Source organism: Marmota marmota, unplaced genomic scaffold (genome assembly GCF_001458135.2).
Source record: "Marmota marmota marmota unplaced genomic scaffold, marMar, whole genome shotgun sequence".
NCBI lineage: Eukaryota > Metazoa > Chordata > Mammalia > Rodentia > Sciuridae > Marmota > Marmota marmota.
In genome coordinates this window covers 9,258,358-9,286,143 of record NW_026000185.1, presented here as the reverse complement: position 1 = coordinate 9,286,143, position 27,786 = coordinate 9,258,358, and the positions used below count along the sequence as shown (strand labels likewise).

The 27,786-nt window shown below is 54.5% G+C and overlaps 1 protein-coding gene across 5 annotated transcripts in view; it reads right to left on the bottom strand.

The window, feature by feature from the left end:
• Nucleotides 1-1,325: 1,325 nt before the first annotated feature.
• Snx29 (sorting nexin 29) overlaps nt 1,326-27,786 on the bottom strand; it is a 386,701-nt gene continuing 360,240 nt past the window's right edge. For 4 of the 5 annotated variants that reach the window (XM_015490624.2, XM_048789518.1, XM_048789520.1 and 1 more), the window contains 2 exons: nt 15,019-15,158; nt 1,326-2,168 (listed from right to left, as the gene is read on the bottom strand). In XM_015490624.2, coding sequence (XP_015346110.2) covers nt 2,039-2,168; nt 15,019-15,158 — 270 coding nt within the window. In that variant the 3' untranslated portion in view covers nt 1,326-2,038. The remainder of the gene's footprint in view (nt 2,169-15,018; nt 15,159-27,786) is intronic. The other variant, XM_048789519.1, reaches the window with a different exon arrangement.

Below are 27,786 nucleotides of genomic sequence, written 5' to 3'. Positions count from 1 at the left end.
CCAGAGGCTGACAGTGCTGGGGAGGGCGTTTAGGGGGACCCCAGAGAACAGGGCCTGGCCTTCATGGGACAGGTCAGCTGGTGTCTCTAGGCTGCAGACAGGTGGAGCAGGAACATGGCCTGCAATGCTGTGACCCCATCCTCAGAGTGACAAATTGTCCCATGCAGAACTGAGAGAAAGCAAGGGCCCCAGATTCGGGCATCAGGAAACGCAGCCCACAGCTGCTGTGCAGGACCCACCGGGAGGACGGTGGTCATCCTTCCTATGCGTTGTCCGGCTGGCACCAGGTAGGCCTCTGTTATCAACCGGACAGATAGAATGGTGGCAGGTGGGCTGTTGTGCCTTTAAAAAACAGGCGACGAAAGCTCAGAGTTCAGTGGGGGTTACATGTGCGTTGAACGCCTGTGAGGGGATGACTGCCATTCCAGGGCTTCCAAGATCAGAAGAGGGGGGCAGACCGCAAACCATGGGATTCCCGTAGCCTTTGGGCACATCCTCTTACAATTCACGTCGTGGAGAGCTGGACCCACTTTCCATGAATAACTAAAGGACAAGCACACAGTTGACTGTAGCTCTCGGGCGATTTTTTTGAAGTTCATGTGCAGAATGTTGAAGGAGGTTCCTGGTGGGGTGGCTGGGGAGGGCGAGGCCAGTGCACTCCTTGCCTGCTGATCGGGTGTCTGAGGAGGGTCCACCCTATGGAACACAGCAGGACAAAGAGGCCATCTCGACGTAGACCCCCTGGTCAGGGGGGATGGTGGACAGACAGTCCTGCAGCCAGCCCCTGCCCTCGAGGGCTGTGTGTTCACAGGGGCCAGGGCTGCTCTGCTCAGTGAGGCCGCGTACGCCAGCAATTCTGGCACCTGCAAGCTGACGGCAGGGCCCCACGAAGCCCTCCGCTGCCTCTTGCTCTGCTGGGCATGTTGATGGCTTCCCTGTCCGCACTGGGGACCCTGCCACAGGAGTCTTCTGGGTGATGCTTCCTTAGGACGTGCTCTGTGCTCACACCGGTGGCTCACTGAGATTTCAGCCAATGAGCTGAGAGGAGGGTTCAAGCACAAGCCCACAGTGGCCTTGCATGACCCCTCCCTCGCCTGTCATCCATGCAGGCCACGATGGCCCAGTGGGCACGGGGCCACACACTCTAGCCCAGCCCTCGCACAGGCCCTCAGTGCGGAGGTGCCATGATTCTGAGGTGGAGCCACCTGACCCAGGCTGGCAGAGGACCGAGGGGGCTGCTGCGCTGGTCATCCTGCTCCCTGTGACAGGAGGGACAAGGGTTCCATTCCCACTGGAAGGGGACAGATGGCACATCACAAACTGTCTTTGGGGAACAATCATGATCTGATCAGGTGCCGTTTACAGATGGATCTGGGTCTGATAAACCTGCACTGGTCCCCCAAGCCAGGTCCATGACCTGAGGCCAGCAGTGCCTGGCCAGGCCTGGGTTGGAGGTTCGGAGCCCACACCCAGCCCGACGAGCTGCATCGTGGCCTCAGGGTTCCTAGGTGGTGCTGCTTCCTGCAGCCAAGCACCCAAGTTCAATGTCACCGGTGGCTCCATCACAGTCTGCGGGAATGTCTGCCCACAGGAGTGATACCACCGGGGTGTCCAGTGACCACTGATGGAGGGTAACAGAGCTCTGTCTGTCCAGAGGGTACAGCCAGGTGGTCAGGTTCAAAAGAGGCCAATTCCCTCGTGGGAAAGAGGCTCGGGTGGTTTCTGAGGGGACTGCCTGTGGAGCCTGGGCACTGTGCATTACACCTGGGGACCCCAGCCCGAGCAAGGAATAGGTGGCTTTGCTGCCCTTGGCAAGCAGTGGCCACGTGTGCCAGTCTGTCCAACGAGGGACCGCCGCACTCTCAGGACAGGGGCCTGGCAGCTCTGAGACTGACCAGTTTAATCAGGGTGGCATGTGGCCGGCAGGAAAGGTGTGCTCTCTGGGTTGACCAGGTGGACGTGGTCATCACTCCAAAGCGTCAGGCCAGCTGCCGTGGCCAAGTCAGGGACAGTGGCTGGGATCTGGATTCTGCTGAGGTCAGAGGTCACCGCTCTGGGGCTCCACGTTGCGCATCTCCCTGGGATGACCACGGGACAGCTTGGGGAAGCGGGAAGCCGCTTTGGGCCGGCTGTTCTTGTTCAGGGGCTCTCCGGGAGGGGTGATGTCACTGTAAGACAGGAGGAGAATCGGATGGTTAGGGGCTCACAGGCATGGGGGGACAGCCACTACTCAGCTGAGTGGGGAAATGGGACATTGAGTGCTATGACACTGAGGATCCACCCAAGCCAGCTGTGTGTCTGAGCAGGCTCATGAGGCCACATTCTGGACCCCATTTTAGGGTCATGAAGTAATGCAACCACCTTGATCTCCCAGCAAGGGCACGTTTCACAGCCAAAGAGGAGAAACTTCTCTGGAAAACATGTATTTAAGGTCATAAAAAATACGTAGCAAGAGACAGGACCCACAGGAGGGGACACTGATGTCACCAAACGCCTACCCAAAAGGATGGCCTGCAGACAGGAACCTGCCGCCTTTGCAACCCCAAGGGTAGTTAGGACTCGGCACTGGAAGAACGCGCTAACGCACAGTCTGGTGGGTGTGGCGCCAGCAGCTCCTGCTGAGTCCAGCTGCAGGATTGTCATTCTCTTTGCCATCAGGGCTCTTTAGTTTTGTGAGAAAGGGAGACACTGGGGGGGGAGACGGGGCTGGTCAGGGGTGACCTCTCCCACGAGCTGACATCTGAGCTAGGGTGTGAACTTGAGATGAGGGTGGACTTAGCCACAAGGTCTTCTGGTGGAGCGAGAGGGTCTGCAAGGTGCGGGTGGTCCCGGCAGCAGAGCTGTGGTGTACATGTGACCTAAAGACGGTATCAGAGGAAATTCGTTGAACAGTGGACAGAGTGAAGATGGAGACGGGGTCTGGGAATCACTGATGTGTTCTAATCCCTGCTCCAGTGGGTGGCACTGGACTCGGTGATGCCCAGAGTGGCTTCAAGGTCACGTTGACTGTGGCTCTGAAAGCCCAACAGGCCCATCCCCTGTTCCTTACCTTGAATCCACAACCCTAGCCCAGCCTCCCGCGCTGCCCTCCAGGCCCGCTACAGTGCCACTGGCTCCTGGGAGTGCCCAGCGCCCCGAGCGCCAGGCCTGTCTGACTCAGGCCGCCTCCTGTGTGGTCCCTCAGCAGCCCAGAGCTGATCCTCAGGAGAGCTCTGGCCGTGTTTGTAACCCAAACCTTTACAACACGAGCCTCCTGTGGACTGGGGCTGTCTGAGTTTCCACAGGGTCCTGCACCCTCAAGATCAGATCCCAACAGTCCCCTTTCGATACGGCTGGCGATTCTGAGTGTCCTCCACAGGTTTCCTCCCAGAAAGTGGGACGCCTTCTACTTGAAGGGTCTGCTCATCACAGACACAGCTCCCTCTCACAGGGGAGATATGGCAGGAGACCTCCCCGCCCCCTCCTTATCTCGGCTCTTCAGCTGCTCTGCACTTTTTGAAACAGACCCCTTCATTATTTTCAGGAATAGGTAGCTCAGAAAGTGGTGCAAAGTCGAAAAGTGAGTCCGCCCCACCCTGTCCTCCAGGCAGCCAGAACTATCATCTGAAAAAAAATTTCAAAGAATCTTTCTAGAGCTATCTACTGCGCCCAGGAGCGTACATGATAGAGTGGATGGATAGGATACTTACTGATTGATTGTCCTTTCTAAAGACAGGGGAGTATTCGCTGCTGCGACTTCTCCCTCCTCTGACACAAGCATGGAGAGCTGTCACTTCAGAGATCGGCCATGTCATTCTGGTGCCAGGGTTGGCAAACTTTAAAGGGCCAGAGGTAAGTGTTGTAGGCTTGGGGACCACCTGGTCTCTGTTGGAGCACTGTGTGTGAGCGGAAGTGGCTGTAGCCCAGTAGCGGGTGGAAGGCAGGACTTGGCCAGCTATCTAACCCCTGGGCATTAATCACAGCTGTATGACCACACGGTACCAAGGAGGCGAGGCCACACCCTGCTCCTCACCCCCAGGTCAGGCTAAATGCTGGACAGACCTTGCTTGGCGACTCCTTCAGCCCAAGCAGCATCCGGAACACTAGCACGCCAGGCACTAGATCCACCTTAAGTGGGTTCTCTAGAGCTGGGTGCAGCCCTCAGGGTGGTGCAAGGGAGACATCAGGCTGGGCGTCCCAGGCGAGGCCCCGTCTCCACCCCTCACCACCATGCTGACTTGAGTAAGCAGCAGACCTCCACCTCTGAGCTCTTCCCTCTGCTGTACGCCCAAGACCTGCCCAGCTGACCTCGCAGCTGCGGGCCCAGTCCTTGCCCACCACCCCTCTCTTGCCCCACTCTTTTCCTGGTCCCCTTCACAGTTGCCAACCCAACCTGTGCCTGGGGTAGAGTTGGGATCGCCTAGTTTTCTGCCACCCTGGAGCCAGGCCCTGCCTGTTGAGTGCTATGTAGTCTCCCCAAACCCCTGGCACAGCAGGTGTGCAGGACCCACACCCAGGGCCCAGGAAGACGGGTCCAGGCTCTGCTGGAGCCCCTCTGACTATCTCGGGTTCCTGCCGAGTTGGGACTAGAGGATGTGCCTGGTGTAGCTTGGAGAGGGGATACTGGATGGTGAGTGTGTGAGGCTTAAGGGAGGGCTACCAACGGTGCCACATAGAGGGCCTCATGGCACCAATTCTAGAAGAAATGCAAACTATAGTGGACTGTCCTCTGAGATGGTGGCCTTAGAAAGTGTGGGACCACCACTGAGGACTGGATGGCAGCAGGCAGGGGAGCTGGCAGGATCGGGTTTCCCGTGCCGCTGGGTACAAGTCACCCGGAGCCTTCAACCCCAGTTGGAGGTCACGGGTCCAAAACAGGCCTCACAGTGCTAAAATCAGGGTGACAGAGGGTATGCAGGGCCCAGATGCAACCAGAAGGCACAGGTGTCCTGGGCAGCCTCCTCCCTGTGTGGCAGGGTGAGGTCTAGGCCTGGTGCCATGCATGCCCACCCTGCGGCCACCCCTTTGTGGGGGAGCATTTAACCCTCCTGGTCACCTGCTGGGATTGAAGGATATCAACCCCATCTCGGGCCAAGAGGCCGAGTGTGGGGGGACCTGGCCCAACCCTTCAGTGTCCCACCTGTGACCTGTTGAGGGTACCTCCTCACAGGATTGGGCCTCTGGAGCCACAAGTTACTGCTTAATTACTTACTGGATGTGGGTTGAAGAGTGAGCCCCTCCCCCCACACTGCCATGTCAGGGGTCTAAGGCACCAGGCTGTGGCTTCTCTCTTCCTGCCACGATTGCCTGTTGTAAATTGTAAAGATGCCAATTGTAAAGATCCCTTTTCTTAGGGGACAGGAGAGAGTGCTGCTGTCTGGTCACATCGCACCTTGGCCAGTCACCGTCTGTAGGCTAGCAGGGCAGGATGTTCCTTTCTCTCCTTCCCAAGAACATGTGACTGGAGGTGCGACACCTAGTCCAGACGCAGTGAGCACGCATCCCTGGTAAACGTCTGTCGTGTTATCAGCTGGACCCTGCGCTCCCTGGCGACATCTGTAGCTCCCCTTACACCCAGAGGACAGCGGGAGAACTCTGACTTCTCTGGGCCTCCAGTTACTCTCGAGTTACTGGGACTGGCTATCACACCTCTGGTTCCTTGTTGCCCAAACTGAGTAACGGTGACCACCCTCTAAAAACTTGTGAGGAACTGAGCTGGAGTACGTACAGCATCTAGCCGGGTATGGGCGCAGCACCTGCAGTGAGGCCCGGGCCCTGGGGGGCCTTCCCAGGTCATCCGTCTCGGGGACTCTCTGTCCCACTCAGGGCCATGGAGGGGTGCTGCAGCAGCAAGGCCACACTCTAGCCACCTGCCCCCTGGCTCCTGAAATGCCACACCAACAGCCCTGAGACTGAAGGTGGGGAAGGGCCTCCATGGTCACTCCCAGGGTCAGACGGGGGCCTTTCTCACCACCAATGGCATTTCCCAAGAATTACTGATCAGCTTCATCCTCAGCCCAACCTGTTCAACTGGCACAGCCCTGAAAACATGCTGATGTCACCTGGGGGCCCGGCCCAGTTGAAGCCTAGGAGGACACAGGCTTGGCCCCAAGATCCATGCTTGAACTTGGTAGCACCTCCCGTTGCTGCCTCAAGGAACCTGTCACTCAGCTAGGAGGTGCCCATACTTCTGCTCTCCCAAGAAAGATGCCTTATTTCCTCTCATTCACTGCAACTCCCACACCTGCTCAGGTGACAGTGCTGCCCCCACCTTGGAGGTAAGGGAGGTGAGGGGGATACAGTTATCATAGGCGTCTGGCTACTTGGTGGAAAGTCCAGTATCTTCCCTCCTGCCTGGGCTCAGCCAGGCCTGTCCTGATGTCAGCCTGCTTTTGAGAGTGCGGATGGCGAGCCCCGGCGGGTTGTGCTCTCTACAGCTGCGCCTTTGATACCTTAATGGCTCAAAAGGCACAATGTGGCCCCAGGAGAAACTATCAGGGGGAGACCTGATGGTGTTTACAGGGCGAGGGGGCGTTCTCAAAGCTGCCTTGCTAGGGTGGCCCTGGCCTGGAGCTTTGCACTCTTGGGCTATCTGTCCCCAACCCTCTCTGCACCAGCCACCCCCTCATGGATTCCAGCATGGCGGGACAGCATCCCCCAAAGCCCCACCACTGGTGAGGATGTGACTGGTCCCAAGCCTGCAGTGCAGCTTTCCCCAGTCCTCACTGGCCCCTGGCCAAGGTGCAGAAAGTGTTCGAGGCTGGAAAGGCCTGGACCTCATGTTGCTGCCTGCAGCACCTTCGCCTGTGGCTTCTGGGGCCCCGTTCGTGCACCGTCTTCTGCCAGCTCCTCCTGTGCTCAGTCCTAGATCCCTCACCAGGCCTCAGGCCTGTGGCATGACAGGGCCCCTGTTCATGGGCCCAGCCTGCACCTCTGTGCCAAACTCCAGGCTCCAAGGCCACTCGATGGCTCTGGGGGACTGACGGGCATCTCTCAGTGCAGCGCCTCAAGGCCACCTCTCACACCCGCCCCTGCAGTAAACAGCAGCTCTGTTCCTCATGCCAACACTGGGAACATGTCCCAGACTCCTCACATCCCCACTGAGCAGATCTTGTTGGGCCTGCCTTCAGAGTGCAGCGGGTCACGGCCCAGCCCTCCCAGCCTGGCCAAACACCATCCTGTGACTGTTTCTTTCTCCTCCTCTGGGGCTGGCAGGGTGCCCCCTTGACCACAGATTGCATAGGACGTGAGTGTCCTCGCCAGCCTGGCTTCTGTTGTCTCAGGCAGGCTGGGCACTGTTGGGGCCTTGGCATTGGTGCGCCTCTGCGTGCCCCAGTCCCCCGGGGTCTTCTCCAGCCCCCACTTTTTCTCCACAGCAATCGCCACCTGACACCCAGGTCCTCCTGGCCATTTCCTGCTCTTGAACTCGCAGTGTTTGAGATGGGGTGACGCCCACAGCAGGTGCCTTCCTGGTAAGCACCACGGGGAGGCAGTGGGCTTCAGGCTGCCTCCCTGCTCATTCCCAGAGAACCAAACGGGCATGGTCTTAGCTTTTAGTGTTTAGACTGATTTTCATGTATTTTTGAAAGCTAATCCTAATCGCTTATATGTAAAAACTTCCTTTGGTAAATGTACTTGCATGAAGGTAGTTACTTAAATGTCTCTAATCTTATCATGTTTTGTTAATTTTCCAGTCAAAACAATAGTTTTTAATCACAGTGGTTCTAGACGTATCAGGAAACACACTTCTCCCTAGTAATTGTTTATAATTATCGATCGATCAACCCAGAACTCCCCCCATTATCATTCCTGGGTTGAACAATCCTCCTCTGGTGTCCTGTTTCAGGTTAGCTGTATCCAGCTGGGTTATCTCTGCCATTTTGCAAAAATGGACAGGTCACCCTGCCCTCTGCACCTCAGCCACAGACTGAGGACTCGAACCCAGAAGTGCCCCACACTTTGTGCACTGAGGTTGGTGGGGTCGTGGCATCAGGCTCTTTATACTCACTCCGCCCTGTGGTGCCAGAGTAACAAACACCAAAGTGTCAGGGCCCTCGGACTACCCAAGACTGAGTTCAAGGACAGAGCAGAAGTTGCAGTGACACAGGAAGGGGCCACGTGTGGGCAGCTGCTAGAAGCTGGAGAAGGCTCCAGAAGGAACTAGCCCCGCCTCAGCCACTAAACTTGACACAATGACAATAGAGAATTAGACAGAAAAAACCATCAGAAGAGCCGTGGTCCCAAGAAGTGGGACAGACCCCCAGTGCTCCTCTTCCTCCCTGTCCTCTCTCCACTGGCCCCACATGGGCTCATTTGTGGGTAGTATGTGAACCTTGACCCTAAGCTAAAGTTAACTCAAGTGAGGCACAGAGCTGGGTGTAAAGTTAAAATATTCAGGAGAAAGTCTGTGCCCTGGTTTAGGCAGTTTTTTTTAGACATGACATCCAAAGCAAAATCCAGGCTGAAAGACCGTACCTGACAAAGGACTTGAACTTCCCAAACTTAACTGTGTGAAATGGGCAGAAGACATGGACAGAAAACCCGAGGGGCAGGCCCACGAGGTGCTGCCCGAGGAGACGAGTGCCGCCTCCTGCATGACTACAAAGAAACACCGAGGATGCAGAGCAACAGTGTCACACTGCTCAGGGGGCACAACGTCACTGTCACTCTGGCCCACAGAGCTTGCCAGTCGCCGTTTACCCAGTGACCCAACACCCCACTCTCTAGGAAAATGAAAAATCTAGCAACCTCTACTAGCAACATCACGTCTTGTGAATGGAAAAGCTGCGCTGCCTCCACTCATGGACTCCATGCCTGACCCGCCCTGCAGCCTGGGGAACTCCCAAAGGAACCATGCCGAGGGCAGGAGGCCATATACTATCCGTGGATGCACCATTCTTGGAAAGACGGAGCCCAAGGATGCAAGAGGGCGAGGATGGGGCTGGAGAGGTCCAGCAGAGGCAGCTGCCCACACCTCTGCATGGGCACTGAGAAGAGCTGGACAGGCAACTGAAGGTGGATTCCTGCAAGTCAGCCTGAGTGTTTAGAGTAGAGGCGAGCAGCCCTCTGACCAGCCCTGTTCCGGAGGCTGGGCCCCTGGGCTCTGCTCATGGCTCTGCCCTCCACAGGCAATGCCACTGCCATGTCACATGCCCATAGGCACCCTCCTGCAGCTGCCTAGGACAAGCCACTGGTCCGTGGTGACCCCATCACTCCCTCACCCACCTGTCATTTGCTGCCATGTGACTCTGAGGTGCCCTCCCCAGTTTGAGTGGGCTGCCCCTGATTTCTGCTCTACGTGCCCAGGGCAGAGGCAACTGGGAGTCGGTAGCCAGGATGAAGGCCCGCTGGCTGTCCACTCTGCCCAGTCGAGGCTGGCCAGGAGCAGCATGGGCAACATGCTACTGTCACATAGCGTCAACATGCCAGTAGCTGACTGATCACCCAAGAAGGCAAGTGCTCTGTTATTGCCCTAGATGTCACTTATCGAGTGTGAAATGGTGTTACCCATGGAGAAGAAAGCCATTGTAATTTGCTGGGACAAGAAGTCAGTCTGCGGAGGGCAGCCAGCCTGCTGTGTGGGTGGCCACGCCTCTAACTTGCTTCCCTTTCTTCAGACGACTTTCAGCTGTTCTCGTGTAAGACACGGGGCAGGGTAGGCCGTGGGACCATCTCCCTGCAACTCGGCCTTTAGGGGTAAAGTGACTGCAGTGAACACTGCTTCCCCTTGGAAGACACCTGCTAGGTGACACTTTTCAGGATTCTCTCCACAAAACTGTAAGGTCTTTGCCACAAGCTCCCTTTTATAGATGGGATACTGTGGCAGGGGGCCAGGTCTTCAGGCTGATGGGTAACAGGATTGGCATTTGAACCCGGAGCCTGACTCAGTCTTGCCTTTTGTGTCACGTGGCTGTTTGAATGCTACCAAAAATTAATGACAACCCAGGCTTATCTGTTATGATCAAATCGGACCATCTGCACCCTGACCAGTTACTGAGGAGAGAAAAGGGCCTCTGTGAGGGAGGCAGGGAGACTTGGCAGCCTGGTCGCTGGGAGTGAGGGCTTGGCAGAGGGATGCCATTGTCCAGACCTCTGAGCCTCTGCCTCCCTAATCAGCTTGCTGCTCCCTGGGGACACACGGAGAGATACTTGGTCTCTTGATGTCTCCAGGAGCGTGCCTGCCAACACCTCAGAATGAGCACCTCTGACCTGTCTCTAAGGAACCCAGAAGACAGAGCTGTGCCACTCCTGCAAATGACAAAAGGAATCGTCCTTACTGCTGCCAGAGCTGACCTATCCAGAGCTCGCCACGGGCCTGTGGTTTAGTGCTCCAACCTTCTGCCAGGGCCTGTCTCCAGGCACGTTTTACAGATGAGGAAACCGAGGCCCAGCTGCTGGGAAGAATCTGAGATCAGCACATGGCAGGTCTGAGTCAAGCCCCGTCTACAGCCCTCCCCTCGTCACTCATGCCAAACGCCCACTGTCCCCAGTCATGACAGCAACTTCTCAACCCATTCCAGATGAGCTGGTGGGGACACACACCACCACTGCAGGCCCCCAGTGAACAAAGCAGCGCACACGGGACCCCTGCTCCCTCCCAGCAGCTGCTCCCACAGATGGCTAGCAGGGCAGAGTCCTGAGGCCAAACTGCCTTCTTTCTGGACCAGGTAGATGGATAAAGGAGGGGCTGCTGGTCACCTGGGTCCCCATCCCCCCAGGCCATAGCCTCTGGAGTCCCTTAACTGGCCCCAGTCCCACCTTCCAGCAGTCTTACTCTAGATAGTTGACCCCAAAGGGGGGGGGTGGTGGTGAACAGGACCATGGACAACACCAACCAGCAGCCACAACGGGGGGCTTTAGAGTTGATGGTGGCAGGCCACCCCAGAGTGCCTCCCCAGGAGAGGCAGCAGGTCAGGTGAGTGACAGTGCAGAGGACCACACTTGAGCTTCTAAACTTGGAGACTGCCACCGTTAACATGGTTCAGAGCGCTCTGTTGCATGATGACGAGGCCTTGGCCCCACATCAACCCCACTGACACTCCCCTCTGTACCCTATCCCCATGTGACACCATGGCTCGGCCACTTCACTTTTCGAGGCTCATTTTTCACAGCTGAGAAAAGAAAAGCACTGTGGAGTCAGGAGGACTTCAGAAGAAGGCTCCTGACCTCACTCCTCTGGAACCGGGCAGGGCCAGTGACCTCTTCTCCCATCTCTTGCCTGATGGCAGAGGCCCAGGGGACACAGCTGCTTTTTACCAGATCCAAAGAGTCAGCTTCTGTGGGTAGAGCAGCCCTGGTCCATGGTTCCAAAAGCTGCCCACAGAATAAGCTGCCCACAGATTAAACTGCCCCTGTGCAAAGCCAGGGCCAGCAGCCCTGCAGCCTCAGCCAGCAAGCTCTGGCACGGGCCTAGTGGGGGGAAGCCTTGTCCGTCCCCACCTGGGCCTTCCCCAAGGCAGCCAGGCCTCAGCTTTGCTGTCCTGGATGCCTTGCTCTCTGCTGGGATTTCCCCCTCCTCCTAGGGATTCCTTTTGAATGACAGCAGCACCTGAGCTGGGCACTCTCAAGACCCCGGCCATCTACCCCTGTGCGCACAGACTCAGGCTGTGTTCTTGCCCAAGGTCACTCTCCTCCTCTTTGACAGAGCTGGGAACTATGATTGACTCCAAACCTCTGTACTTTCCAGGTCTGCCTTTGGGGCCACAGAGTTGGCATGAATCGGTGAGGTGGCCAAAGGAAGGGACCAGCTGGAGCAGAGGCCAAACCAGGGCACGCTCGTCCCACTGAAAGTCATTCACACTTATTTCCCAACCGTCCACACGAGATGGTCCGCTCATGTCAGCCATCTTAAACAGCACCTGCACTCCCTCCCCACACTGGGCTATGCTGAGTACCCCCGAGGCGCTCCACAGTCCACAGAAGCAATGGGAGCCAGTTCCTGAACAATGTCATTGCTGTTAGCAGAGATTTGCAAGGCCAAAGGTCTCAGCTTGGACGAACCCTGGATGAGCACAGGTTGGGCATTCCATCCCCGAGCTGAACTTCACCTGTTCACTGCGAGAACACAGCAGTTCACATTTTTGGGAAAAAAAAAAAAAAAAAATACAACAAATTCAAGTGCGGTGGCAGTGCAGCTGTGGAAGTCGGACCGCATTTCCTGCTGAAATCCCACTGGAACTTTGCCTCCCACCCCAACTTCCTCTCCCCCTTCAAGGAGCAGGGTGACTTCCCAAGGAAGAATGACTCTGCAGAAACGCAACACTAAATGACAGCTCCTCAAATCATGGACGCCATCGCCCATTTGCAGTCCAGTCCTGAAGGACGACTCGCTGGAGGACAGGACCCCTGCACACACAGTACCTGACCTTCCCCTTGGGATGTGCTTACAGATGCACGTTTGCAGGCTCTGCCTTTTCCCCAAGCACAGGCCAACACGATCAAAGTGGGCGTCTCAACAGAAGAGGGTGCTGGGGGTCGCCACTCATCTCCATTTTGGGAAGTAGACTCTGGTACGCTCCTGAGTCACACCGATACAGTCCCCAGTAGAAATGAAGTGGCCCACTTCCCACCATCCTACCTCCCAATTCAGCTGCTGGCATGGACAAGGCAGGCAACGGGAGACCCAGAGGTTGGGGGTGGGTAGAATTCAACCTGCTGCTTCCACTCTGGTTTGTGCGGATGGCAGATTGTTTAAAAGTCACAGTGCCCCTTGCAGAACACAGTGGAACACACAGAAAATGGAAAACCATGTGCAAAAGCAGATCCTGCCTGAAAGTTCTAGGGAATGTCTTCATGAGGATAAACGAAAGCAAGTCCTACCCACCAGCTTTGGTGTCCCCGAGGACCTTGTACCCTGCAGTTGAACGTTGGGCTGGCTCCCAGGACTGACAACACATGGGCATATGGCAAAGGTACCATGGGAGGCTCAATGCTCAGTGGGCACAGGTCCCCACTGACTGCAGCTAGGAGCTGTGGCGCTGAGGGACAGAGCTTCATGAGAAGCTTGACATCCGGTTTTTTTTCCCCCCAAATCTGATGTCTTCTAAGGTTTTGATGTGGGCAACTACTTCAACTAAGAAAATCCCACTGCCCCTAAAAACAAGTGTGAGGGCCAGGCTCAAGGCACACCTCTCACCTGGATGCCTAGTGAGGGTGACAGGTGACTGGCCAGGGGATCACTTGCTCGTCAGTACTGGGGAAGACGACACTTGGCAGTTTCACAAGATTTCATAATATAACTACTATCTTAATGGCAAATCTGGAAGCTCTCTTCCTAAGAGGTTCTCAGGAAGATTAGAGGAAATAAGGCAGTTGACAGATTAGGCAGTGCCCCAAAGATGGGGTGACATCTTAGGCAACAAGCCCACCCTCTTGGATCCTGAATTGGTATGTGAGAAAAATCTGTCAATTTGGAAGAATACTTATGCTTTGAGAGGTTTAGTTCCCTAGCCAAGAGATTTTTTTTTTTTTTCTTAAGGGCAAGGAATCTGGACCTCCTCTCCTTGCTAGGCTTCAGTGAGATGCTACTCTTGCTGTTTGGGCCAGCATGGCTGTGCGCACCTCCCCTTGCCCCCAGAGGAGACAACTTGAAGGCTGAGCTCTGCCTGGAGCTATGAGGAAAGCCCGAGGAGTGGAGATGCTCCATTTCAAGTGGGGTTTGGACCAGTGTTCAGTCCGAGGTCCAGTGTCAACATTATGTCATTTGTGTTGTTTTTTTACAGCTCATGAAATTGAACCTTGTGTCCTCCATGCTGATTAGACACCCAAGGTTTCTTGCTCCGCACTGCTGGGTCCAACCCATGCCCAAGCACCTGTGAACAGGCAGTTTTTCCAACTCTGAGGTGCTGTTGGGTAGCCCTGGACTGCTGAGCTAGGTGGGGGACACTGCCGTCCTGCAGGGCCTCTGCTAAGACTCATCTTGGAGCCATCCCGCCTTCAGGGAGGTGAGCCAAACGTTCACGACTCAGCAAGAGGTCAGCTACCCACACACCAGGGCTCCCATGGGAGGTAGACGAGAACTTCTCATGAACCAGTGTGGCCCAAGACCAAGGCATCACAAACAAACGCCATGCTCCAAAGAGGTCCCTCTGCCCAGGCGCAGTGCCTTTTATCACAGCAGCACAACACAACGGTCTCCTTCCAAAAGCCCTGAAGTAGACCCAAACTGCCATCTTGGCTGCAGTGAGAGCAGGGCAGCCCTGCCAGCAGCTGCTGCAAGTTCAACCTGCAAGTCCCGGGCACATCCCCCAGGAAGCAGCCCGCGTCTGAGGTACAGCATCGCTGCTGAACGAAACAGCCCCACACCCTCCACATGCCATCGAAGGAACTGGGGAAGAGGAACCTGTTTGCAGCCCAGCAAGTCACAGTCCAGTCCCACCCGTGGACACCCCCAGGTCTTTTCTATGGTTCCCACAATGACAACATCTTAGACATAACTTCACTGCTTCTATAGCATCTCGGTTTTTACAAAACAAAGATGGTGTCATTTGGTTCTCCCAAGTCCAAGGATGTAAATGTCTCAGGCTAGGAGGAGACTGAGAACAGGGGACTGCTCAGGGGCAAGGTGGTGACCAAAGTGGCCACCAGCTGCCACAGGAAAGTGGGCAGAGGAGAGGTGCCGGCAGCTGCAATGAGGAGACCCAGTTCAGAGCAGCACCTGCCCTGCTAACAGGCCACTGTGGACTGATCGTCTGAGGGAAGGGCAGGAGTCTGGCCCTCGTCGCAAGCTTGTTCATATTTGAGTGTTACTGGGGTAACGCGCCAGCGGGAGCTCGAGTTTGCTCAAGCTGCTCTAGATTTGTAACATCTGGAAGCTGAACAGAACACGAATCTTTACTGTGATGGAGTTATTTAAAAAACAACCCCAGAGCCTGAATTTACTTGAGGACTTCACATAACCCTCCCTTCAGGGTCTCAGAAGCACCGAGGCCACACCTCTGTTTCAGCACCAAGGACAGCTGGGCCACCAGAGCCAGACAGACCCCTTATTCCCCAACTCACCAAAGGACAAAGCAGCAGTGCCCAGTCCCAGGTACTCACACAAAGAAGGGCATCAGCTGGGTGAGGGTTTCCTTCTTGGGGCTGGCAGCAAACTCGGGCACCATCTGGATGACTTTGTTCATGACGCTGCGCAGGTAACTCTGGAGCTGCTTTCTCCGTTCCTCTACGAACTTGGCATCCTGAGAACAGACAGAAGGTGTGCTGGGTGGGCTCCCCTCGCTGTCCAGGAGGGACCCCGTGGAGCCCGCCGCATCAGTTCACCCAGCCGGCTCCAGGGCGTTTCATGCCACCGCTTTATGACCAGGAAGTGCGACTGTTCACAGGTGGGGGACAGCTGGTCAGAACCTCTGGCAGTGTGCCCAGATGATGCCCAGCCAGCAGGGGTGGCTGCTCCCTCCTGGGCACAGCAATGTGCCAAGCGTGGTCTCAGGACAGAACCAAAAACATGACTTGGTTATCGTGTGCCGAGGCGTTCACACCCACTGATGAAGACAAAAATCGAGGACCACATAGGTAAACACGGAATTACTAATCACCGCTCAGTGCTACGGAGAGGTGATTAATTCTGCTTTCAGTTTTTAAAAATATTGTCACTAAAAATCTTCATTTTTAATGACAATAAAAAAATCCTCCCGAAGCAACGATATTAACAATTTCCACCTTCTCTTGAAAAACCAGGACATCTGGTGGCACCCTGCTGGTGTTGTGCACATGTCCCCTACAGGACTCAGCCTAATGGGTGGCACTGAATAGCCCCTGAATATGGGGGTAGGGGCACTCAGAGGCTTGAGCTCCACACCCATCACTCGGCCCCCTCTCCCCAGCACCGCCTGGCCTTCTTAGACACGTGCCCCGAGCCAGCAGAGGGCGGTGCTTGGAGCCGTGTGATACCATGCCGTCCCCGCTTGAAGTCCTCCACAGTTTGGAGTGAGGGGCCTACAGATTCTCTAGCCAGCCCCACCACACCCCACTGCACTGGTGGGCCCTGGCTCAACAAAGACACCCTGGGCTGTATGGGCGCCAGCCAAGGCTTCCTCTGAAGAAGCTCCTTCTGGGCTAAAGACCAAATGGGGTGTGTCAGCGACAAGCAGGGAGAGGGCAGTGGCAGGGTTGTTTCAACCTCACAGCAACATGATGAGTGTAGTCTGATGAAGGACAGGGGAGGACAGGCAGCCTAGAGCAGATGGCACCTCACCCCCGGCCCTGTGGATTGCAGGGGCACCCCCTTCTGCTCCCCGTGCTGACACAAAGCTGGCCTGCGGCAGGGGCTCAGTAGAACCTGTCTAACGAGGCCATGTGCTGAGACGGCACCTAGAAAACCTGCCCAGCACCCAGTCTCCGCCAGAGCATTCCTACGAAGCCCTGCCAAGGACCTGGACCTGGCATCTCTAATCCACGGTCAGCAGTTACCAAATGAAGATACAGGATGCCCAGTGCCATGTGAACTTCAGACAAACAACAAATGGATTTCCAGCCGAAGTATTCCCCCAGAGAAAACCTGCCATGCCGCACGGGGACACCACACTGAGAAACTGTTGGTTGTTCATCTGAAATTCAAACCTCCCCAGGCACCCCCATCTCTGAGCACCAGGAAACTGTGCTGCCAGCAGGAGCCCCTTGGGGCCACCCAAAGTCACCCCTTGATGAGTGCATCTTTGAAGACCTTCCTCAGAGGATGGCAGCACTTGAATGGCCATGGGTCACTGTAGCATCACTGCCAGCAGGGTCCCTGGCCAGTGGCTGGAATCCCATATAACCTGGAGAGGCAACTGTATGTGGATGAGGAAGACACCTCGCCCAGAAAGACGAGGGCCTTCCCAAGCCAAAGCCACTGGGGCTCTGCATGCCAGGTTGTGTTCTCTGGTGTCTGTCACGGTTTGGATGGGAGGTGTCCCCCAAAAGCTCCTGTGAGACAGTGCAAGAGCGTCGCGTCATCATGAAGTAACGAGGTGTGTCCTAATCAGAGACCACAGGGGACAGGGTATGGCTAGAGGAAGTATGTCACTGGGAGTGTGCCTTTGGGGTTTATGTTTTGTCACTGGTGAGCAGAGCTCTGCTTCCTGCTTGCCATGGGCTGAGCCGCTTTCCTCTGCCATGATGTTCCTCCTCATCTCGGACTTAGAGCTGAGTCGGCCGACAATGAACTGAACCACTGAAACCAGGAGCCAGAACACACTTTTCCTCCTCTGTTGTCCTCGTCAGGTCTTTTGGTCACAGCGTGAGGAAGCTGACTGAACAGTCCTCGAGCTCCCACCCGTCATTAAGCAATTAGACACCCTTCCTCGGGAAGGTGGTTACTGCATCAGGTCAGAGCTGAACGGGGCTCATAAGTCTCATTTTTAATCTGCACAAGAAACCCTCGAAGACAGCTTGAGAGGCTGCTGCAGGAAGACGAGAAAGAGCTAATCAGCCCTGGAGGAGCCTGGGAAGATTCCTTTTTTGGAAGGGGATGCTCAAAACACTCTAACAAGAAGATATCACAGATGGTCTCTCAGGCTTCCTGTGGGGCTAACTGAGCCACGGAGGCCTCCACCCTAGAGTCTAACGTGCCCTCAGCACTTGTCTAAAACCTCCTCTCGCCCTTCCCCCAGCCAACAGCGACTTGACCGAGATGGGGGTCGTCCCCTGGAGGAACCCCAAATGCCCAGGCCTCACAGTGCCAGGTCCTGCTGTGAGCACAGCCACTGTGGCAGCCGTCTCCACTTGAAAACCAAGCGCCGTTTACCTGAGCTGTTCAAAGGGAAGCAACAGGATCTTGAAGTCTTCATCTGGGCCCTCTGTGCTGGACCGACCCAGGCTGACACCTGAGGCTCATGAGGGGGAGGGTCTTGCCCAGGAGCTCAAAGTGATAGCCTCCCTTAACCTGCACAAGAAAGATCTGCAGCTTCCTCTACACCAGGCTTCCCCAGCCAGGATTTTGTTCAGATTCCACTTCCAGGTTGGCTTTAACAGAAGCCACCTACCACCTCTGTGCCAAGGCAGCAGGGCTGCATGACCTCCAGCCTCTGTCCTGGATGCTGTTTCCCTGTGGTCTCCACCTGAATCTCTGCACATAACTGGGTAGAAGGTGACCTAAGGGTCATGGAAGACCTCAAAATGAGTCATAGAAGCCTATGGTTTCCTGTGGCTATGATTTTTTTTAAATGAAAATCTTTAAAGACATCAAGAAGGAAGGGAGGGAGATGGGAATAGGAAAGACAGTAGGACGAATCAGACATGACTCTCCTCTGTTCATATAACAAGAGTTGTATCCTAACCAGTAGATTGACCCACTTACATGGATTAACTGGGTGGTAACTATAGAGGGTAGGGCATGGCTAGAGGGAGTGTGTCACTGGGAGTGTGCAAGGATGTGTAACTCCACATCATGTACTAGAATGGGACCCTAACGAGAGTAAGTCATACTCCGCATGTTTATAATATGCCAAAATACACTCTTCCATCATGTATAGCTAAAAAGAACAAATTTTAAAAAATACACATGGGATAGAATTAAAAAAAATTAAAGATGTCAAAACGGCAAATTCTAACGAAACCCTATAGCGCTTCGTCTTCTCCCCATCTGCTTCATCCTCTTTGCTAGAGTGTTTTAAAGTAGATCGCAGCCATCATGAGTGTGTATTTCTAAACACTTAAGAACATTTTCCTATTTAACCACAACACCATTATCACCTCTAATAAAATCACTGCTAATTGGTTGATGCCATCTAATAGCTAGTTGTATTTAGGAGCATTTGGTTTTCCAGAGCTACAGAGCCTCCTGCCTTTCTGCTTGGAATCGATTCCCTCTTGGGGATGATGGAGTTCTGGCCTGGCAAGGACAGTCCCGCCATTTTCTCCACAGGCACTAAAGGGGGTTCACAGTGTGGCCCACATCTATGTTTTGTATAAACTGAGCAATGTTTAAAAACAATAAACAGGAGACTTCTGTACAAAATCCAGATTCTTAGCTTCCCTATAAAAAGGATCAGTCCTGCTGGTGGGCAAGAGCTGACCAGCAAGGACACTCAGGAGCTGGAAGCACAGTGCCACCATCCTGCCCAGCTACTCCCATGGGTCCCACCCCTGGGTGGCCTCCACGAGCCTGTGAGTTTGCAACCCCTAATTTACCCCACATGACTGGCTGCGGCCTGGCAAAGCTGCTGCAGGGGCCATGATGTGTAGGATCCACATGACTGGGTCACATTCCCTGAGGCCGCGCGGTGCCTCCTACTGGCTCTGTGGGCCCTGGTGTGTGAAATGGGAAGAAGGGAGTGCCCTTCACAGGTGAGTGCCTGGGGGCCAGCATGGCCTGCTGGGCTCCTGTCCCTCAAGGCATAGGATGTGGAGGGGGGGCTGGGGGACCAGGACCCACAGGTGCTGGGGAGGCTCTCCGGGAGGACTGCCCACATTGGCAGGCGGGATGGAGAGGGGTTTCACTCAGAAGATGCTGCTGCCCCAGCTTCCTGGAGGAGCAGCAGCCAGGTCCATCAGGTGGTCCACAAGGGCACCCTGGGGAGGGGCAGGCACGCCCAGAATGGGAAATGCAGAACAGAGGCCTTCGAGGAAACACTAGTCAAAGGACAAGTAGATGTGGGGGATGGAGAGGCAAGGCAGGCCGCCTGCTGCCGAGGTCCGGAGGAGTAGGACGGAGAAGGAAGGTGGCTTCTGCAGCCATCTGGGCAGGGAGGCAGAGGACCATGTCACAAGTAAACCCATCCTGCAGAGACCTGTCTGTCACATGGAGCACACAAGAGATCATTGTACTCACAGGGGCTTGGGGTCATCTGAGTTTTTTGGTTGTGCTCCTGGGGCAGCAGCCACAACACAGATTGGAAGGGATGGACGGATGCCAGCCAGGTCCCGCTGGGCCGTCTAATGAGTTCTTGCTGCCTGTGACCCCACTGCCATGGTGTGTGGTGGCCTGATAGCAGTAGGATTGTCAGTCCCCACTTTTTAAAAAAAGCATTCTAGACTATTTTAATGGGAACTTTTTCTCTCCAGAAAAGGTATTTTAAGCCTCAAGAAAATAAAGACACCATCAAATTAAGAATAACTGTTCTAATGAAATTCATCTGGAAAAATAAGAGACCCAGAATAGCTAAAGCAATCCTTAGCAGGATGAGTGAGGCAGGTGGCGTCGCTATATCAGACCTTAAACTATACTACAGAGCAATAGTAACAAAACAGCATGGTACTGGCACCAAAACAGACTGGTAGACCAATGGTACAGAATAGAGGACACAGAGACTAACCCACAAAATTACAATTATCATATATTTCACAAAGGTGCCAAAAACATGAACCAGAGAAAAGATAGCATCTTCAACAAATGGTGCTGGGGAAACTGGAAATCCATATGCAACAAAATGAAATTAAACCCCTCTCACCATACACAAAACTTAACTCAAAATGGATCAAGGACCCAGGAATTAAACCAGAGACTCTGCGTCTAATAGAAGAAAAAGTAGATCCTAATCTTCATGTGGGATTAGGCCCCAACTTCCTTAATAAGACTCCTATAATGCAAGAATTAAAACCAAGAATCAATAAATGGGATGGAATCAAACTAAAGTTTCTTCTCAGCAAAAGAAACAATCTGTGAGGTGAACAGAGAGCCTACATCCTTGGAGCAAATTGTTACCCCTCACACAGATAGAGCACTAATCTCTAGGGTATAGAAAGAACTCAAAAAGCTAAGCACTGAAAAAAACAACCCAATCAACAATGGGCAAAGGACCTAAACAGACACTTCTCAGAAGAGGATATATAATCAATCAATATATGAACAAATGCTCATCATCTCTACAGAGAAATGCAAATCAAAACTACTTTAAGATATCATTTCACTCCAGTCAGAATGACAGCTATTTTGAAGACAAATAACAATAAATGTTGGCGAGGATGTGGGGAAAAAGGCACACTCATGCATTTCTGGTGGGACTGCAAATTGATGCAGCCAATCTGGAAAGCAGTATGGAGATTCCTTGGAAATCTGGGAATGGAACCACCATTTGTCCCAGCTATCCCTCTCCTCAGACTATATCCAAAGGACTTAAACACAGCACCCTAGAGGGACACAGCCACATCAATGTTTATAGCAGCACAATTCACAATAGCTAAACTGTGGAACCAACCTAGATGCCCTTCAGTGTATGAATGGATAAAAAAATGTGGCATATGCACACAATGGAATATTACTCAGCATTAAAAGAGAATAAAATCATGGCATGTGCAGGTAAATGGATAACGTTGGAGAAGATAATGCTACATGAAGTTAGCCAATCCCAAAAAAACAAATGCTGAATGTTTTTCTCTGATACGAGGAGACTGACTCAGTGGGGTAGGGAGAGGGAGCATGGGAGGATTAGATGAATTCCAGATAGGGCAGAAGGATGGGAGGGAAAGGAAGGGTACAGGGGATTAGCAAGGATGGTAGAATGTGATGGACATCATTATCCAAAGTACATGTATGTATGAAGACTTGAATTGGGTGTCAACATACTTTATATGCAAACAGATATGAAAAATTGTGGTATATTGTGTAATAAGAATTGTAATACAAAAAAACACACAAGTACATGTATAAAGACATGAATTGGTGTGAACATACTTTATACAAAGATGAAAAGTTGTACTCTATATGTGTAATAAGAATTGTAATGCATTCCGCTGTTGTGTATTTAAAAAAATAAAATCAATAAAACTAAAAAAAAAAATAACTGTTCTAAACATGATGTAATGTTGTGAACAGGTAAGAAGCAGGGCCCTACACTTTGCCCACATTGTCCTTGGGCTCTTCCTGACAGAGGGCTGTGCACCCCCCCACCAGGGCAGGGCCCCCCGGTTACCCCTAGGACCACCATGACATAAGATAAACAGAAGGTCCAGTCCATCAGGAGTGTCTCTTGAGAGACAACCATGTCAGAGCCAGCTGATATGACAATGTTGCTGGCTAGAAAATTCCAGAAATTTGAAAGAGACTCAGAGACCCCAGCATTGAGGTCTTCTGGCCCCGAGATAGCATCCCGTGCCCACTATGACGAGACTGGCCCGCCAACCCCGTTTCTGTTTCCAGAGCACAAAGGCAGGCCAGGTTCCTCACATGCCTTGCAATTAGACAGGAGCCCAGGCCAGGTTCTGGCCAATGTAAGGTGACAGGAGTGAGGCAAGCAGAGTTCAGGCCTAGCAGCAAAAAGGAAAATCTCCTGCAAGTCTCCCTCTTCTCCCTGCCCGCTTCTGGGAGAACGGAGGCCCCATGTGAATATGGCCGAGCCATGCGAAGAAAGGCGAGCTCCCAGAGTCCCCAGCTCTGAGTTGGACCTGGGACAAGAATAGGAAACTAGCTCGTGTTTCATAGGAATAATATAGGAGTAATAATAGGAAATAATAATAATAATAATAGGAAACAAGCCATCAAGTGAGATCTATGCCGCATGCTGGTCAGAGGCACCCGTGTCACATATGCTGGCTCACTCAAGGACTGCTGCTCACCTACCACACCTGGGGCACTGGGCATCCAAGGAACATGCCCTGGTAAACAGAGGTGTCCCATCCTCACGGAGCTTAGGTCCAGGAGACAGTAAGCAGGACATGAGTGCGTAAGGATGACCGCTGGGGCAGAGACAGCTTCAGCCGAAGAGGAGGAAAGGATGCGCCTGGGAGGAGGCCTGAAGAATGAGAGGAAGGAATTCCGGGAGCAGAGGCCAGCAAGGAGCCTGCTCGGCTCCTCCAGGGAGGGGATGCTGGTGGCAGGGCCCAGGCTGGAGGCCAGGGAGCTGAAGAGGGTGGAGGAATTTGAGTTGTAATTCAGACCTAACCCAGGAGGGACTTACAGAAGGGTTCAATCATTCATCTGATTATTCAACTGTCTGGTGACGTGTCGGCTCACTCATTCATCCATCAGACATTCCTTAAAGGCCTACTGTGATCCAAGCTCTGAGAATAGAAAGATAAATAAGCCTGGATCCTGCCTTTAAGGAGCTTACAGTTACTTGGGATCGTTACAAAACAGTGTGACAGAACCACACTACACACTTGATAAAGGCCTGCTGGGGGCACATGGGGACCATGACAGGGTCGTAGTAAGTACTAGGAGGAGAAACATCAGGGATGGTGGCAGGAGGAGTGGTCGCTATCATGAACGTTCAGCAAGCTTCTCCTCTGCCAGGCCCTGTGTCACTGTACTCTGTACTCAGCATCCCACCAGGTCAGGGCTTCTTAGCATTCCCATCTCAGAGGGAGGAAGCTGGACTCAGGAGTCAGGCACCAAGGACTCAGACACAACCACACAGGGACAGGGGTGGAGACAGGAGTGGTCCAGGCCTTACTGCTCACTCTGCTCTAAGACAGGGAGGGCAGGGTGTTCCAGGCAGAGAAGAGCCTGAGATGCAAGACAGTGTTGGCCAGGAGGGACAGGGACCACAGGACTCAAGAGCGGGGGCAGTGAACCTGGGAGCCGGAGGGGAAATGCTGGGGGGACCCTGGGAGGCCACACTAGAGAATCTGGACTCCACCCTCAGGGTGACAGGTGTTTAACCATGCAGCAACAATCAGCCTTCTAGGAGACTGGAAAGGGTTCTGATACTTGGGTTTTAAAAGCCACTCTGCTTGTCCCTAGAGTGCTGAGAACCTGCCTTCCTGTTTTCAAGCACCAGGCCCCGGGAGGTGGGGATGCAGGCCTGACTTTGCCACCTGGGTCGGGGGGAGCAGGCCACTTCCACCACGAGTGCACACAAACCTGTGGACTTTGCTGTATCGCAAGTGTAATGCCTGGACTCGCGCACCAAGGTCTGAGCAGCTGTTTCTGGAGAGAACATTATGCAATTGCTAATTGGGAACCTGAGAAGAGAAACTCCCGTTATCACCACTTTGAAAACCCTCCACGGAGACATCTGCGAGCGATGACTAGCGGGCCATGCCGACTCTCCTAGCTGTTTCCAGACATCACCGCGCCCCTTACAAGCTTTTGAGTGGACGTGTTTAGGTGTTTAGCCAAGCTGTCTGAAGTGTCCTCACCTGAGAAACTCTGGGGAGATAATGAAACTGCAAATGCAGCAAAAGAAACTGCCATGATCTTTGCAGGGGGCCGAGCTCCACCTGCTCACTCAGGAGGGCCTGAGGCTCGCAGGGGGCCAAGCAGCCATGAGCCACCTGGACATCATTATCCAAAGTACATGTATGAAGACTTGAATTGGGTGTCAACATACTTTATATGCAACATACTTTATATAAGAGGTCCTTCAACTGGCTAAGGGGAGCTTTTCCTGGGTGGGTGGCCAGCAGTGGGAATGCCCCGGGGGTGGCAGACAGGGGAGGACGAGGACTTCCTTCTTGGTTTTGCGAGGGGAGAGCAGGGCGCCCTGTGTCTCTGTAGCACCCGTGGTGAGACTCTCCTCCTGGAGCCTCTAGAGAGACCCACCAACTTAGAGGCTGAATTTGCTGTTCCTCCCCTGAAGGGACAAGAGAAGCTTCCTATGGGGCAGGGAGATGGAAGAGGCTGCCCAAGAGCAAAGCAGGAGGACCCAGCTGGCAGCTGGCAGCCAGCAGCCAGGACCCTGCACTCCGGTTCTTGCCACCAGGCCCCCCTCCTCACACCAGTGCTGCAGTCAGTCCTACGGACAAGATGTGCCGGCCACATGAAGAGCAAGGGAACCCCAAGCACTCGCTGTACCCCAAATCCTGGCCTCCTGGTGGGATGGGAACAGCGGGAAGAGGCTCCACGTTCAAGATCTGATCCTACCCACCTCCCAGCACCAGAGGCCCTTCCTCTCTGCCCGTCTGTCTCTCCAGCCCCACCCTCTCCCGGGGCAGGAGAGAGGAGCCCCGCGGGATGGTTACAGCTACTGATAACCCGGTTGCTAGGGGCAGCCAGACCTTATCCTTGCCCAGCCCAATAGCCCCGGTGGATCCTGGGCCACCTGGAGGAAGCCCCAGTCCTCACTGGGCACCACGCCCACCCATGACCTGGATCCTCTTGTCCTCTCTGACCCCAGGCCCTTCCACTCTCCTCCTGCCATCTGGGCCTCCTTTAACGTGCCACGCGCACTCCAGGCCCCTGCGCCTGCTGCTGTTTCCACCTGGGAGACTCCTTCTCCAGACAGCTCTCAGGCCACATCCACTTTCTAAACATCTCTGCTCAAATGTGCCTCCTGAGACGCCTCCTGACCACTCCGAGACCAGAGACATGGCTTCCTACCCCTTTGTTTTCCACACAGTGGTGACAAGATCTATCCTGAGTGCCTGGTGGTAGTGCCTGGCATCCAGGAGACACTAGTGAGTATTTATAAACAAACTCTCTGCAGACCACCACTTAATCTGCATAGGTCAGGAGCATCTGAGCTCAGGACCGTTCCACTTCCACTTGACAGACAGGCATACCGGGGTACAAAGGAGCTGAGGAACTTGGCTAAGCTCACACAGCAGGCGAGTCAGACTTGGAAGATGACTCAGGTCTTTCTGCCTTCTTCCTCTAGAGGCCACACTCACCCACTTTACCTGCTCTGCTGTGAGCGTCTTTGGGAACAAAACACCCTACCCAGTTCTGCACTCAGTTCCAGTGAGACTCCAGGGTCACCAGAGGAACAGGCCTCTGCACCCCTGGTGGGAGGGTAGTTGGAGAGGAAGGGAAGAGGACATATGGAAGGGGTGTCACATGCAGATTTTACCCACTGAACTCTCCTCCTGAGGCCCCCCAGCCCCAGGTACCGTGGGCTTCCTCTCTCTTCAGTCTCCACTGCCCTTTCTCCAACCACATGGCTCTGTTGGAGACCTATTGGTTCTGCAAGGAGACTCTTGCCCCGCCACCGTCCTCCCTTGGTCATGATTGGCACAGGCTCCAGAGGGAGCCCCAGACAAACCCTACACAAAAACCTGGTACAGAGATGTTTCTAGCACTGAGTTAAATCAGACAGACCAATCCCTTCATCTTAGGCCCGTGTGGGATCCACCTTGGCCGCTCTTCCCGTCAGGAGTCTCAGGCTGCCTGAGGTGCGGGACTCTCTTGCTCCTGCCCTGCAATGCTGCCCACGTCTTCAGGGAAGTCAGGGCCCTGTGGGCCCCGATTCCCTCACTTGTAAAGGGAGTGGGCGGGTCACCTCTTAATTTCCTTCCTCTGGAAACACCGAGAGCTCTTGCCTGAGGCAGCCTCCTTCCTTTCATCCAGGACCAGTTAAGGCACAAAGAGAGAACCCCTTAAGTACTCTCAGCCCCGGATATTCCTGCTAGTTTCAGGGCTTCTCTGTAACACAATAGGCACTGCCCAGCCCCCACACCCCCTCCAGGACATCTCTCAGCTAGAGTGATACCAGGCACAGAGGCCTGATGTCAGGCCTCGGGAACCCCGAGGTGCTGCAGGGGTGCTGAGAGTCCCCACTCTGCCCAGGACAACGGCCACCATCAATCTCCACAGTCTGCGCAGACTTCCTGCCTGTTTCCTTATTTGGCTCCAGAGCCACATCCCTTCCCCAGAGTTCCTTGGATGTCCCCTTTTGCTCTTCTCTCTCTCCTATTACAGGATGGCTTGAGAACAGGAACAACTAAGCCGAGCAGAGGAAGATGGAGGGGATTGCGGTCACGACAACAGCTGGGGCCTGAGCTGGCCCTCGGGGGCCTGCTGAGGAGGCCTGTCTCACCACCCCCCAAAGATGAGGGCCCGAGATCACCTCCAGGGCACTGCTAGAACCAGCAGGGCTGGGTGCTGGGACCCGTGATCTAACACAGAGCCCTGCTCCTAGCCCCCTGGCACACTCACAGGAGGAAAGCAGATCAGCATTTCTTAAAGGCACTGAGCTGAGCACAGTCAGGGTTCAGGTTCCCTGGGGCAGTCTCACCCCACTGTGGGATCCTGGGGGGACTAGGACCCAAGAGGGTCCTTCCTTTTGCCAAGGTCACACAGGATGCACAAGGGCCAGGACTCAGATTCTGGACTCTCTGACCCAGTCCCCACCCCGTTGTTCCACTAGATTTCTGCCCCCGACTCTGTGTAGCACAGTGGTGGCAAAGAAAACCAGGAGCCCTACCTTTTACATCAGGTAAGGCCCCTCCCAAGAAACTAAAAACATCCTCCTGACAGACACATAGAGAAGAGTGGGCACGGCCAACCACGGCTGTGACGTCCTGTGCACCTGTCCTCCCACCCGACTCACACCACCTCCCCAGAGCCCTGATGACCGTGTCCTTCTCAGGTCAGTGAGCAGAGGGGCAGGCAGGCAGAGGCCTCCCAACTCATGGATCTGGTCCTTACTGAGCTGGAGGGGGAGGGAACCCATGTCCCCTGGTTCCACCTCAGTGCCTGGTGGCAGCCCTCAGGAGGGTGCGAGGGGCTGCTGAGGACTCCCTGCCTCCATGTTACTCCCAGGAGGTGGGCCGCCCCAAGCCTGGGTTCCAATGGCCGCCGGGGGGACCCTGCCTGTGAAGGAAAGGAAAACCAGACTCAGGAGCTCATCACAAACCCCGAGACCCACTCCACACTTCCTCCACAGGAAAGGCCGGGGCTCTGCACCTGCTCCAGGCTGCGCTTCCCTCCTCCAGGAGCTCCGTCCGAATGCGGCCGGGGGCAACGCGGCCTCTGACCCAGACCACTGCTTGTAAGAGCTCATCATCAAACAGAAGACGGCAGACCACAGCCCCTGGGCAGGCGGCTCAAGGAGGGAATGCCCAGGAAGGAACTTGGAGATGACAGAACAGCATCCACGGGGTCACCAAACTGTGCTGGGCATCAGACAGAATGCGAGTCCTGCCAGCCATCCGCAGTGAAGACCCACCCCATCAGAGGCCCGGGAATGAGCGTCGCTGTCTCAGGAGGGCAACAGGGGAGCCGGGGGGGGG